Source organism: Corvus hawaiiensis, chromosome 4, assembly GCF_020740725.1.
Source record: "Corvus hawaiiensis isolate bCorHaw1 chromosome 4, bCorHaw1.pri.cur, whole genome shotgun sequence".
Lineage (NCBI taxonomy): Eukaryota > Metazoa > Chordata > Aves > Passeriformes > Corvidae > Corvus > Corvus hawaiiensis.
Window position 1 is genome coordinate 50715080 of NC_063216.1, and position 13816 is coordinate 50728895.

The 13816-nt window shown below is 42.1% G+C and overlaps 1 protein-coding gene across 5 annotated transcripts in view; it reads left to right on the forward strand.

The window, feature by feature from the left end:
- The window catches only part of GXYLT1 (glucoside xylosyltransferase 1), a 49090-nt gene that overhangs the window by 15762 nt on the left and 19512 nt on the right, over positions 1-13816 (forward strand). For 2 of the 5 annotated variants that reach the window (XM_048302556.1, XM_048302558.1), the window contains one exon: positions 10972-11064. The exons of 1 other annotated variant lie outside the window; for it this stretch is intronic. In XM_048302556.1, coding sequence (XP_048158513.1) covers positions 10972-11064 — 93 coding nt within the window. Of the gene's footprint in view, positions 1-1544; positions 1780-10971; positions 11065-13816 lie in introns of those variants that run through there. 2 more of the 5 variants (XM_048302555.1, XM_048302557.1) reach the window with 2 other exon arrangements.

Below are 13816 nucleotides of genomic sequence, written 5' to 3' on the forward strand. Positions count from 1 at the left end.
TTAGGCTGCAAAAGCTGTAACAGCTATTTTTTTATGCTTTATTGTAAATCATATTGGCATTTTTCTTGAAATGCAGGGTCCTGAGTGGGGTTACTATCACTTATTTTAAAAAAGGATGTTTCCAGTCCATAGAGAAAATGTGAGCCGAATGCACTGTAAGGACAAAGAAGTAAGCAGAATTATTCCAAACTTGGTTTGTTTTTTTTTAAAAATCAGCATCAGAAGCTGAGGGAGCAGCACTGAATGATGACTTTAAAATACTTACCTTGGCAACAGTATAGGTTAGTTAAGCTGTTAGGCCGTTGCTCAGTGGTCTGGGCTAGAGAGAGGGGATGCACTACTGTATTGGATTCAACTGAAACCCAACCAATATTCCCCCCATCTAGAAAGATCTACAGCTGTTATTTCTTCTGCCACTTCCCAGGCCTACATTTTGTTGTCCAGAAGCATGACATGGTGAGCTAAAATAGCCCTATCTTTGCTAGTGACCGCAGACAAATCCTTCAGGCTCAGTTCTCCAAACTTGCCTGGCCCAGCAGCACCCACCTGCTCCTCGGGCCAGGGTACTGTGCAGTCACCTGTGTGCCAAGGCCAGAGGAGGGAAGGGGGCTGGAGTCCAAAGTGATTTGCATGCTCAGATTGTGTCAGCACAAGGAGAAAGAATGAACACCTGTGTAATTTCAGGTGCCTAGGGCATGAGTGGGAAAATCAAAAAATGGGTAAGTGTTGGAAGGGACCACAGTGGGTCATCTGGTCCAAACCTCCCTGCTCAAGCAGGGTCGTTCTAGAACACACTGCACAGAATTGTGTCCGTATGGTTCTGGAATATCTCCAGTGACAGAGACTCCACAACCTCTCTGGGAAATCTGTTCCAGTGCTCGGTCACCTGCACAGTAAAAAAGTTTTTCCTTATATTCAGGTGGAACTTCCTGTGCACCAGCTTCTTCTGTTGCCTCCTATTGCTTGGCACCACCGAGAAGAGTTTGTCTCCATCCTCTTGGCACCCTCCTTTTAGATATTTATACGTATAGAGCATCCTTGTGCAGAGGCAGCTGTGAAGATTTACACAGGAAAATCGAAGTTAGTGCAACAGAAACATTGAAAGTGTGGAAGGAGTGTCATTTTGAGGCTTTAGCCCCACTTTTGCCCTTAATGAAGACACGCACTCTGTAACAGCTTTATATTCTTCTTATATTGAGGTTCCCAAGAATGCACACAGGATTCAAGGTGAGGCTCCGCACCAGTGTGGAGCGGACCGGGACATTTCGTCTCTCGACTTCTCCCAGGGACCCATGTTCGGGAGGCTCGGGGACGAGACCACGCTGAGCACAGGGCCGCGATGGAGGGATGCAGCGGGAAAAGGGGGCGTGCGGCTTTTTTCACTTTTGGGGCAAATAAACAGTGGGCGCCAGTACGGCCCCGCCCTGCGGCCCGGCCCCGGTCCCACCCCTGCCCGCCCCGCCCCGCCCCGCCCCTCGCACGCCGGGATCGCGCTGGGCATCGCGCCGCTACCGCGCCCGTCGTGCTGCCGCTGGAGCCGCGGGCCCGCCCGGCTGTGCCGGCGCCGGGCGGGAGGATGCGGCGGTTCGCGCGGGTGGCGCTGCTGTGCCTGGGCTGCGGCGTCTGCTCGCTGCTCTACGGCCTCAGCCAGCTGGCCCTCTCCCTGGAGCAGGGGCCCGGCGGCGGCGGCGGCCGGGAGAGGCAGGCCCGAGATCCCGCCGCGCCCGGCGCCCGGCGGCCGGCAGGGAGCGCGGGCCGAGGCGAGGCGGGGACCGGCAGGTACGCGGCGCGGGGGCCGGGGCCGGGCGCAGGCGGCGGTTCCCGCCGCATTCCTGCGGGGAGGGGCGGGAGCGCGCCAGTCTCCGTCCCGGCCGCGGGCGGAGCGGGGCGCGGGGGCCGCGGGCGCCCCCGGCTGCGCGGTGCCGGCCGGGCGGCGGCGCCGAGGCCTGGAAGGCGCTTTCGGGGGCAGCGGGTGGTGGTGTCTGTGCGCTCCCTCCCGGCGTCCCGCGGGCCGGGTCCCGGGAAACGGCGGCTGGGGAAGCCTTAAACAAACAAGGAAAACTTTCAGGAGTGGCGTTGCCGGCGACCGAGGCCGCCCCCGTGCGCGTCCCCGCGGCTCTAAGCCCGTCCCTGGCTTCTGCTTGGTGGGATAGGACGGGTGAAGCGAGGAGGGTGCGTTTCCTTCTTCCAAGCAGAGAAAATGTCACGGTGCTCCTTCAGGTCTGAAACCTAATAACTTTATGATTATCAAATATAACTTCATTGCAGCAAAACTGTTTATTATGGGGTACCTTAATACAGCCAGTCTTCTCACAGAAACTAGTGAGTTCAGTTCTATAATTAAAGGGGCGTATGTCCGAGCATCTCACACTCTGCAGACCTGCATAGTTCTGTTGCCTTCTGTCAGCAGAAATTTTAATGTGGCCAAGTGATGAATGAGATTATGGAATGGAAATTCCTAGTTTTCCTTTAGATTATAGTTTCATAATCCTGTTCACCTGTGGCTACCGGAAGCCTAACGCCAGGAAAAGAGGCGTGACAAGAGATGTGCTACTGAAAATGGAGGAGAAATTAGGACCAGACCATTCTGGGTCAGCCTAGCTCTAACTCTGCTTAGATTCTACAGGAGTTTAAAGCAAAGTGAGTTTATTGGTTTGGCGATGATCACTGCTTCCCAGTGCTGTACAAGCTCTGGCGCCCCCCAGTCCTTGCACTGCTTGTGCTCCTCTGAGCACACGAGTGAGTTGGTGTGGTGACCTGCTTGAAAACTACCTAGTTTTTGGCCAGCTCAGCGCTCTGTATTGCCTCATCCTGTAATTATGAAAGTGTCGATGCTGGTGCAAAGGACTTACAGAGGATGGCAGGATGACAAGCTCTGATTTAATAATCTTAAAACACCATGAAACAGCATTCTGAGTTACTAGGGGTGGAGTCAGCTGAAATGTGAAACCCAGCTTTTGACTGGTGTAACTACTTAAAAGAATTTTTTACCCCATGTTTTTGCTTTAGTTCAAGTTAATACAGATTAGAATGTGAAAAAATGTGAGGATGATTGTTCCTCACTTCTAGTTCATGATTAAAAACTTGTGAGTGGCTGAAATCTACTAGTTCTAAATAAAAATAGGATGAAGAAAATCATATGTATGATATTTGCTTTACTAAAGAAAACACGAAGTTTAAGTAAGGCAAACTTTTGTTGGGTAGAAGATGATAATCTAAATAAATGATTTGTTTTATTAAACACTGAAATGACTTTAACATGTATCATACTACTGGTAAGCAAAAGAAGATCCAAGTTTATTTTAAAAGCTATACTGTTTTAGTAGTTGTACTAAAAGTTTAGTTTTTAAATTAAATACATGGAGAAGAATCTCAGCAAGGTGCAAGAAGCTTCTTGCTGCAATGACATCAGATGAGATATAAATCTGCCCTGTGTTGTGAAGTAGAAAAGTTTTACTAACTGAGAAAGTTTTTTCCTAAAGGTCTCAAGTGCCACAAATAATTCCACTGTATACAGTTTTGTGGGGGCATAGCTCCTTGCAAAAACAGTGTCTGTTGTCACCTATGTGGGAATTTTTTACCTATAAACTGCTGTCAAGCTGAAGGCTCAGGATAAACATTCCCTGTTGTAAGTTATTGAAACATGCTGTTTGTGCAAGCAGTGTGTGCAAAACTTATTTGTGAGTCAGACTCTTAGAAAAGTCCCTAAAAGGCTTTTGTTTAAGGAAAAACTCTGTCCTGTGGCAGTCAAGAAATGTTCCACTGAATGTTCCTTTAGATGCATTTTTCAATTATTCTTGAGTATTAAACTGTGTTACATTGACTTTTGTAAGTGATACACACATCTTGTTGAAGGTCTTGGTGTTTTTCAGTTTTTCCGTTTTTATACATCAGCTGCTTCTTCAGTGGAGACTGAGCACAATGGCCACATGTCTGTTTTATGCCCAATTCTGACTGTCTTGTGATCATGTAATATCCTGAAGGGTTCATAACCTTACAGAGTAAATTGCATTTAGATCACCTTCTAATCCTTGAAGTTTAACATTTTGTATGCATTAATAGTAACTTTCCATAAATGGGTTGCTTCAGCTGTTTTCAGTGATCGCTTTAAAATACATTTCAGCAAAGCAAATCTAACTATCATCTGAAGGCACTCATGTACTCAGCAATGTTCTTGTTTTTTCTTTCACCACGAAGTGTTTTCTTTGCCTGAATAGTCTAGTTTGGTATATGCCACAAGGGCAGGGAAAGCTTGACCATGCTCTGGGAGAGGGGCAGGAGATGTTGAATTTGCTGTTAGTTTTTGGAAACATGCAAACATGAAAACTGCAAACCTTGAATAAGTCTTTGGAATACTACGCCTAGAAGAATTTAGCAATGATGATGACATGTTTAAGAAGAAAATAATTTAAAAGGAAGTAACATATTGAAACTAGAATTACAAGTTGAGGCAAGAGTCTCCAATAAACATAATAATTCAGGGGAACTTATTGGGTAATCAGTTTGGTAAGGAGTTGTTTGTTTCAAAGGCTACTCTAGCCTGAGGAACAAGAGAACTGGAGACTAAAGGCTTGTATCTTGAGACTTGATATAAACAGCTGAAGAACACTTTAAGAATTTAATAGCTAAACATCTTCATAAATTACTTGGATGCAGGACTGGAAGTGATACTAAGCAAGTTTGCAGATGGTACAAAACTGGGAGGAGCTGTTGACTCCCTCTAAGGCAGGGAGGCCCTGCACGGAGACCCTGACAAATGAGAGGGCTGGGCAATCACCAACCATATGAAGTTCAACAAAGGAAAGTGCCAGATTCTGCACCTGGGGTAGGGCAGCCCTGTATGTAGGTACAGACTGGGGAATGAGATCCTGGAAAGGGTGTTTGGGTGCTGGAATAGGGTCCCCAGGGAAGTGGTCACAGCACCAAGGGACCTGGGGGTCCTGGTCAGTCAGTGGCAAGTTGAATATGAATCAGCAGTGCCCTGGCAGTCAGGAGGGCCACCCGTGTCCTGGGGTGCATCAGGCACAGCATCACCAGCCGGGCAAGGGAGGGGATTGTTCCGCTCTGCTCTGCACTGGGGCAGCCTCACCTCGAGTTCTGGGGGCAGTTTTGGGCACCACAATGTAAGAAAGATACTAAACTGTTAGAGTGTGTCTAAGGGAGGGCAGCAAAGATGGTGAAGGGCCTTGAGGGGAAACTGTATGAAGAGCAGCTGAGGTCACTTGGCCTGTTCAGCCTGGAAAAGAGAAGACTGAGGGGAGACCTCATTCCAGTCTGCAACCTCCTTGTGAGAAAAAGAGGAGGGACAGGCACTGATCTCTGCTCTGTGGTGACAAGTGACAGGACCTGAGGGAATGGCCTGAGTCAGGGGAGGTTGACATTGGATGTTAGGAAAAGGTTCTTCCCCTAGAGAGTGGTTGGGCACTGGCACAGGCTCCCCAGGGAAGTGGTCACAGGACCAGGAGTTCAAGAAGTGTTTGGACAACAGCCTAAGGTGCATGATATGACTCTTGGGGATGGTCTTGTGCAGTGCTAAGAGCTGGACTTGATGAACCTTGTGAGTCCCAACTCAGCATATTCTGTGATTCTGTAAATCTGAAGGTTGGGTTTTAGCTCTGAAGAAAGATTAACACTGGTGGTAAATTGTCCTACTGATTATTCATTCCAGTGAGTGAAGTAGTAATGAATAGTTGTTACTATCGTATGTAACAGCTAAATGAACAATGGTTCTGAACTTGAAAAAATGAAAACATTGGCATCTCTCCTTCCAGAAAATACAAAATCAATCAAAAGGTAGTACATGTAGTTAGCCTATTTTCCTTTGCTAGGATTATTTATGGGTGGAGAAGGTGACTCAGAAAAAAATGAGACATAAACCAAAAAAACCCCCAAACAGCGCATAAATGTATATTTGCTACACGTCATTAAATAGTGCTGTAATCTGCTGTCTGTGGAGTGTCATTTCAAGTCAGTCTTTTTCCACATGCTTTCAGATTAGCTAATTAGCAGACTGTTTCGGAAGTGAATCTTCAGTTAATTTTGTCAATATTGCCACTTCAGTTAGGCAGATAATTGTTCATCTTTCTATTCAGGTCCAAAAAAGTGCTATTCTAATGGCAATTTTGAGATATACAGAAGGAATCAGTCTGTTGTCAATTCTGTGAATTTAATGAGGTCAATGAATTTGACCCTATTAAAATGGAACATTTTTCCCTTACACTGTAGTTTAGCATTTTTGTGCTGCCAGCCATACCGTTACGCTATGTGTGACAATGATATCCATTTGTATCGGTCTCTTGCTCTCTTACTGTTCTGGCAAAGGGAGATTATAGTGCATGGAAAAGGGTAGAAAGTATATCCACAAGTTTAGCCGAGGAGGGTGGTTGTGACAGGTAACTGGTTCTTTCCTTGGCCTGTACACAGCTGTTTTCATCAGTATCAGAGCTTAACCAGCAGTTTCACCAGTTTGCTTCTCAGCTATTCTTATTTTAAGAAATCGATGCAGAACCTGTCAAAGAATTTCAAAATACGAGTTAAACTTAAAGGATGAAATGTTGAATGATTTGAAGGTGAAACTTCATTTAAAAACTGCTGAATTGGAGAAGCAGTTGACTACCAAATGTTATTTTGCATAGAAATGTTGTGAGGCAATGAAATGTTATAAGGATTTTTCCAGTTAAAAAGTTTATGTATCAGACATCTAACATTGCATCTACTATCTCCTATCTAATAAAGCCATTGCCTATATGACAAAATAGGTCATAACGAATTTGTATATTGCTGCAAATATTCAGAAAAAGCTATTGAGAAGAATTAGAAATTCTTAGTGCATTTGGGAGTTGAATAGAGCATCTTATCATCCCAATTCTTTACTCCTGTGTGATTATGAGCAGGAAGGAAATTCATTCTTCCTGTTTTGCTGCTCTTGTGGGCTGTACTGTAGGAGAGACATGAATCTGTCTATTGGTTGATTCATGTAGTTGATAAAACTTAGGTTGTTAATGAGAGGAATTATGACAGGAACGTAGTCATCAGGGCTTGAAACCCTCACCGTTTAGACATTCTACTAAGTTTGCTGTGAAGTTACAGTAGTACAAAAGATGCCACTTGGATTGAGAAGTATTCCTGAAAACTGTGATCTCCATTAACAAAAGGAGGTTACCACTGATTGTTGTGGGATTTCTTATGGTTAAAACTTGACTTGCCTGAGCACAGGGCCTCAGTCTTCATGGCTGCAACTTATGCACTGCTGTGTATTTTGCACACTAATTTGAAATTGTCCTTTCATCTGAAAAGTTTGCTTTTCAGGTCACAATATAGACACTTTTTCTGTGTCTGCAGTACTAAAATTTCTACTCCCCTTTTTGAAGCTAAATTACCTGATAAATGTAGTTAAGAAGTGGCTGGTTGCTTAAATGTAATTAAGAAGTTGCTGGTTGCTTGAGAATGCTTGCCTAAAACACCAGTGATTTTTGAAACTTCATATTTCCTCATTTTTATATTTTTGACAGTGGTAGGTGTTAGGAGTTGTCCAACCCAGTAGTGTGGTGGAGGCAAGGCTGCTGCATTTCTGTGTTCCTGGGTCCAGCCAGTAGCAAAGCTGAGCATTTATTCCAATGGGAACATAGACTCGTAGTGCATACACACATGGCTGGCCACAGAGATCAGCACGTAGGAAACAGTGCTTGCACAACCACAAACAAGTGTCCTGATCCTGTTCCCTTCTGTGACTGATCAGGGTGAAAGGTTTTAGTGAAAAATACATCAGTATTGTGGATCCCTCTAGTAACTGGCCTTAGACACTTGGTCCATCCAGGAACGGGCTCCTGATCCTCTGGTCTCTGCTGTTGCTGACCTGAGTGTGCGAACCCTCGAAGCCTGCAGCCCCAGTTCAGTTTCTGGTACTCACACCCTCTTGGATGTGCACACACATGTACAGGTGAATGTGCTGGATCTTTCCAGTTACTGGCCTTAGCCTTGTGGCAGCTGGCCACAGGATTGCTTCATGAAAGGGAGTTTTTTGGATAGCTGGTCCTGACCTATAGCCTTAAACATTAGCCACTCCTCAAAACCCAGGTGGCCAGCTCAGACTTTCTGGTGCTTCCAGTTGCCACCCCTCAGACCCTAGTCTCTTGTGGCTATGTAAGAGAGAGGTTCTTTCAGTAGCTCAGACTCTGTGTTCTCTGCATGTCTCGCCTAATCTTACGGCCTATCTGACGCCTGGTTCCCAAGCCTCTTGCTCTACTTGGGGCGAGTCCAGTTGCTGGTGGTTAGGTGCACCAACATGCACACACCTACGTGCCGTGTGACACGTTTCTCCAGTCCCTGAGCCTGCAGGCTTATGGGCCCCTAGGATCTGTGGCCGTCTTCTCGTTTGTGGGCACTTTGACCTCTGTATGTGCACATGGAATGGAGCCACTGCTGTCACCCAGGAAATTAGAAATCTTCACATGTGACTGGACCCTCTTATCTTTAGTCTGTTTTTTGCATTCTTGTTCCCCCCCAGTCCACCTTGATCCCACAATGAGTCCTACACCCTTGCAGGCAGTAACTCCACTAGGCAGTAGGTAAACTGGCCTGGAAAGTTTCTCCTGTTACCTAGTCTGGTGAAGCATCTGCCTGGTTCATGGGCTCTCTGCCCTTGTGAATTGGGGCTGTGTTAGGGTGTTCAGAGTGCCTGGGTTAGATTGTTGTGTTTGTTTCACCTGACATTATTTTCTGCTTTCCATTTGTGGGGACTGGCCTTTAATCACATAACAATAATTGATGTGAGCAAAATATCCCTCCCTAGTACTGAAGGTGACTATTCCTGTCTGACTAGTAACCTCTCTGAGGTAACAATGACTGTGCCTGTTTGTGAACAGGTAAGATGCATCTCCCTAGCTTTGTAAAGCAATTGTTTGTAGTCCAAGCTTTCCTCAAATTTTATTTCAAGTAAAAAAATACCTTCATGAGTGGCATTTTAAATGATCTTATTGCGAATGACAAGAAGAAAATGTTGTCCAATTATCCAGTCTCTTAATCCTTTATATGAAAAACTTTGGGGAATATGGTAGCATGTGGTCAGTTGAGAGGGACTTTCTGTTGACAGGAGAATGTCTTGAGCTAACATTGGGTAAATTGCATACATATGTATCCTAGTAACACTTTTGTTTTAAACATGAAATTTATGAATCAAACCCAAGGTGGATAATCTTGTGCTAAATGGAATGTTGGAAAGGCTTAATATGTCAGAGAAATGACTTAGGCATTACTTCAAATTTGCCTCTTGCCCTGGTAGTTTGGGTAGGGTAATACTCAATACAGCTAAGAAAACTCTTGTTGACAGCTGGAAGAGGAGTCCCCTGTAATAATAGCATAGTGATCTTCCAAACCAGACAACCCTTTTTGAGAAGTTGTCTATTAATTTATCCTAAAAGCAATGAGAAACAGTTACTCATTAACTCATAACAGTTACTAGAGAAAAACTACTAGTTTTTCTCTAGTGGAGATCATAAAGGTTGTTCTTCAGACAAGTGCAAGACCTTATGTGCCTTGAAGTTTTTATAAAACTTTGAAAGCCACAAAAAATAATGTAAGAAAGAATCTGGCACAGAGAACTCATGATTTTATACCATTTACTTTGGTAAAGAGTAGTGCAGATATCCGTGAAATAGAGTTGCAGTCTCTATTTTCATTTTTTGTACCTGGGTATTTATTTGTGGAGAGCATTCTTAAGTCGTGAAATAAAGTTACTTAAAAATTCTTGCAGACATTTATCTACAGAATACAAGGATTTCCTGTGATCTACCAAAGAACTGCATCACCCCCCACAGCACTTAAATGAGGCTTTGTGAAACACTGTGTGTTTATCAGGTCATTTTTCTCAAGTGTTACAGAAAGCAGAAATTGCACAGCTTGACATTTTTTGATGCTACACTAAGCTATTGTTGTCTGGTATTTGCAAAACATTGGCCTTTACAGATTTCATATTACACTACCAAGATGGTACTGATTAATTTCAAACTTGCGAAGCCAGCTTTCAGTAGAGTTCTGAGCTATAGTCCTTAGATACCTTTTCATCAGCAGCTTTTGTGTCGGTTTTCTTCTTATGCATGTGTTTCATTCACAGATACCACCTTTCAAAGGACAATAAACACTACTGGCTTTATATCACTATGGTAGGGAGCAGAGGAGGTCACTCAAGAATATCTCTTGCTTTACAATATTCTGCTTACTCATTTCAGATTGTAAATGATGTTGATTTTCTCACCAGACCCTTTGAAAATACACTTTTGTTTCTATTTTAGATTATTTCCTGTATTGCTGTTGCATAAAATGTAGTGATGAATTAATAAACTCTGCTTTTTAAGCTGCTAGTGTAGCAGAAGTCAATAAATTATTTGTCTTGCTATTAGTATGAAGAAAGAAAACTTGTGAAATGTTGTGATTATTTCTGTATTGCATTAACCATTTGTTATGAAACAGTGGAATTCCTTGGTGCTACTAAGTCTTGTTTCTCATTAAAAATCAGATTTGCACATTTACACTGACTAGAGTAATGGATGAATAGGAATTGTGTTAAATGGACAATGTAACCTCAAAAATTAAAAGTTACAGTTGTCCCTCTGCTTTGAGTGGACAAAGGTATTGAAAAGGTGAAGTTCTTTCCAGTAGTAAGTGTTGCCATTCAGTCATTACCTGTGGGTTTAATTTAAGCCTAGAACATAGAAAGATCTTCAAAAATCCCAGCCCCTTTGTTTTTCTCATTCTGAAAATATATGAAGAGGAAGGGCTAGAGGATGGGACCATTCTACCTTTAGAAAATTATGATTGGCATCTAATACCTTTTGTATTCAAGTTGCATTACATAGCCAGTTTTCTGCCAACTAATTAAGTGTTCAAGTTATGCTTGAGCTAGAAGACAATCCATTTAACTTTGCCATATAATCAGTAACATTTATATAGGTTATTTTTGTCTTATTCTGTTAGGTGTAAGAATTTGTCTGTATCTTTCTGGAATTCCTATTGGATGCTGCCCTCTGATGTTTGTGGAATGAACTGCTTTTGGGAAGCTGCTTTTAGGTAGGATGTTATTAAATAGTACTTTATTATTTGATTGCAGACAGATGTAGCTGATGTTTTTTGGCTCTTTAGCAAGGTGACAAAACAAAATATCTTCATTACTTCACATGCATTTCACCTTCTTATATTATGGTTGCCTTTAGCTGGGCTTTTTCCTGTTACATTATATTCTGGAATCGTAGGCTCAAGTGTTACTACCAAGAGTAGATTTTTTCAATTATATTGCTTTGTTAAATAGATACTTGATAACATCTGTTAAGAGTCTGTCTGAATATAGTTGGAAAAGTTAATGATAAATTCTTTTCCTAAAATAAAACTTGCTGCACAGTAATACCCATGATATAACTTTCAATAAAAACTGTCAGATATGCTTAGTAGTTACATGTGGATTTTTTAAATTCAAGTTACATGTTTTATAGAATTTAAGGAGGGCACTTCATCCAAAAGCACAGAAGAAACCGTTTTGAATGTTCTTTAACATATAGTATGTTAAAGCATAGACTGTCTCCTTAATGTTGCATCTTTAACAACAAGTTTAAATGTTTTGACATTTGTGGTGGCTCAGATGCTTTAGGCTGTCAGATTACACAGGTAGCTTGAAAAGAAGTAAGCTACTTGTCAGGTTCTCTAACCTGTGTGGTTCTCTTCAGTATATAACTAAAGTTGTAAATCAATTTTTCTTATATTTAAAATTTTGCTGATCATTCTTTGATATGGTTATCTTTTCCTGTTAGTATGAAGCTTGAATATTTCTGGGAAAGCAAAGGGGAAAAGAAGTTTAGCTTCACAAGTCTTAATGCTTTTTTGAAAATTATGGTTGTGGGAAAGGCTTTAGATCCCTTATTCCTCTCTGCTTGTGTGTTGTCAGTGTTTTTTAAGCTATTCAGTTGTCAAGAAGTTTCTTACAGAGGTGTCTTAGATTGGTTTTTATTATGTTAATGAACTTCAGCTGCAATTTGGGGCTGCTGAGTTTTTCTCACTGCCATTGGTAGCAATCTGTAGTGTGTCAATCCATAAGGATTCACCTGACTTTGTTAGGCAGATTTAGCTATCTGAATGGACAGAAATAACTTTTTTTTCCTTATAGGTTAGCTTTTGGGAGTTTAGCTTTATGAAGTTTAGTGCAGTGGGGTAAATCACAAATGCTGTTGTGAAGAGGGCGTAGGGGCTTATCTTATGCTAAGTGGAGGGACAGGATGTGATTGTAAGCTTCATTTAATCCTTGGATATCTGGGCCAATCTAACACTTGTAGTGCTGAGAGAGGAGAGGGTCTTGCTGTTTTCTGACCCCAGTAAGCATGATGAAGTCCATCACAATACAAAGTAATGCATGAAAATAGCAGAAAACTTCCTTTCTGGATATTCTGTCAGGCTTGAGGCAAGAGGAACCTTGAAACCAGAAATGGACAAATCCCATGCAGTTTATTTGCCTACACCTTAAGCTGTAACTTGTATTACTCTATTAAGAAAGCCATATGTGGCTGTGAAGATAATTCTGTTGAAGTATGCATTGTTTATGACTTTACTGGATGTGTCCACTTCCATGATGAAACAGTAGTCATGGTGAACCCCTAATGATTGCAGAATTTCATGTTTATACATTTTAAAATGGAAAAAAAAAAAAGCTGCTTAAATGACTAAAGGGCATGCAGTGTTCAGATTAAGCATTTCACATTAATTAAGTTGGATTATTTTATCAATATATTACTATTAAATTAATCCCCATATGTTGTGCTGACTTCAGTGCTTGTTGAATTCCTCAGTGAGATGCTCTAACTTAGTGGGCCACTATGTTTCTCCCAAACTTTACTTACTCTTATTCTGTTTAATCAGTTTAGTTGGTGTCGGAGAGGTGCAGTGTGTTTGTGTAAGAGAAGAGGAGGGGAAGATGGTAGGGAGAAGGAGAAAGTGTGCTCTCCTTGGATAGTACAAGCACTTCCAGTGGCCCAACATCTGAGCCTCTGGCCCTAAGCCTCATTTGGGCTGGAATAACAAAGAAGATAATTGCAGTTTGGTTTGGATATGAGTTATAATTTTGTTTAACTCTCAGACAAAGTGTGTGCATTGTGCTAGGTGCCCTGAAAAGCTGAAGGCTGCTTCAAATATGATACTTACTAGTTGTTCTCAGGTTTGCAGTAGGATTTTTGGAGGAAGACGAATGAATTTAATTGCATGCAAGGTTATTAACCACTGCAAGTGAAGTCTATCATTCTTGTTTTCTGAGATAGTATCTATAGGGTCATTTCAAGATTCTTCATGAAGATAGTCTCTTGAAAACTTTTTCTATAAAGAGGCAACATTGTGATTCTAAGTTGGGTATCTTCTGAAATGGGAAGGAATGATTGTTCTACCATAATAATGTCTTATTCCAAGTAATTTCATCCTGGATTGACTAAACCTTTGTGTTCATCGTAGGTGTGATTGTTGTAGTGAGGTATAGAATAAAGCTGGACTATGGAGAGACTAGGATAGGGAGAGGGATATAAGGAGAACGTAAGAGTTACATATCTAATTGAAATCTGATGATAGCTAACTCCAGTGCTTAAACGGTGGCAACAAAATAATAGAATTCCCAATGAATTTTAATAGAGGTGACAGAGTCTGGTTATTGAAATGCACTAATACAAATCTTGAATCTATTTGGCCTGATTTAATCTGTGAGAGCAGCACTGTTTAATCAGATCATAAATCAGCTTGTGAACGGAATGTCTAATGTTCTGTTCTTGCTGTTTCAATAAACTAATCAAATGAG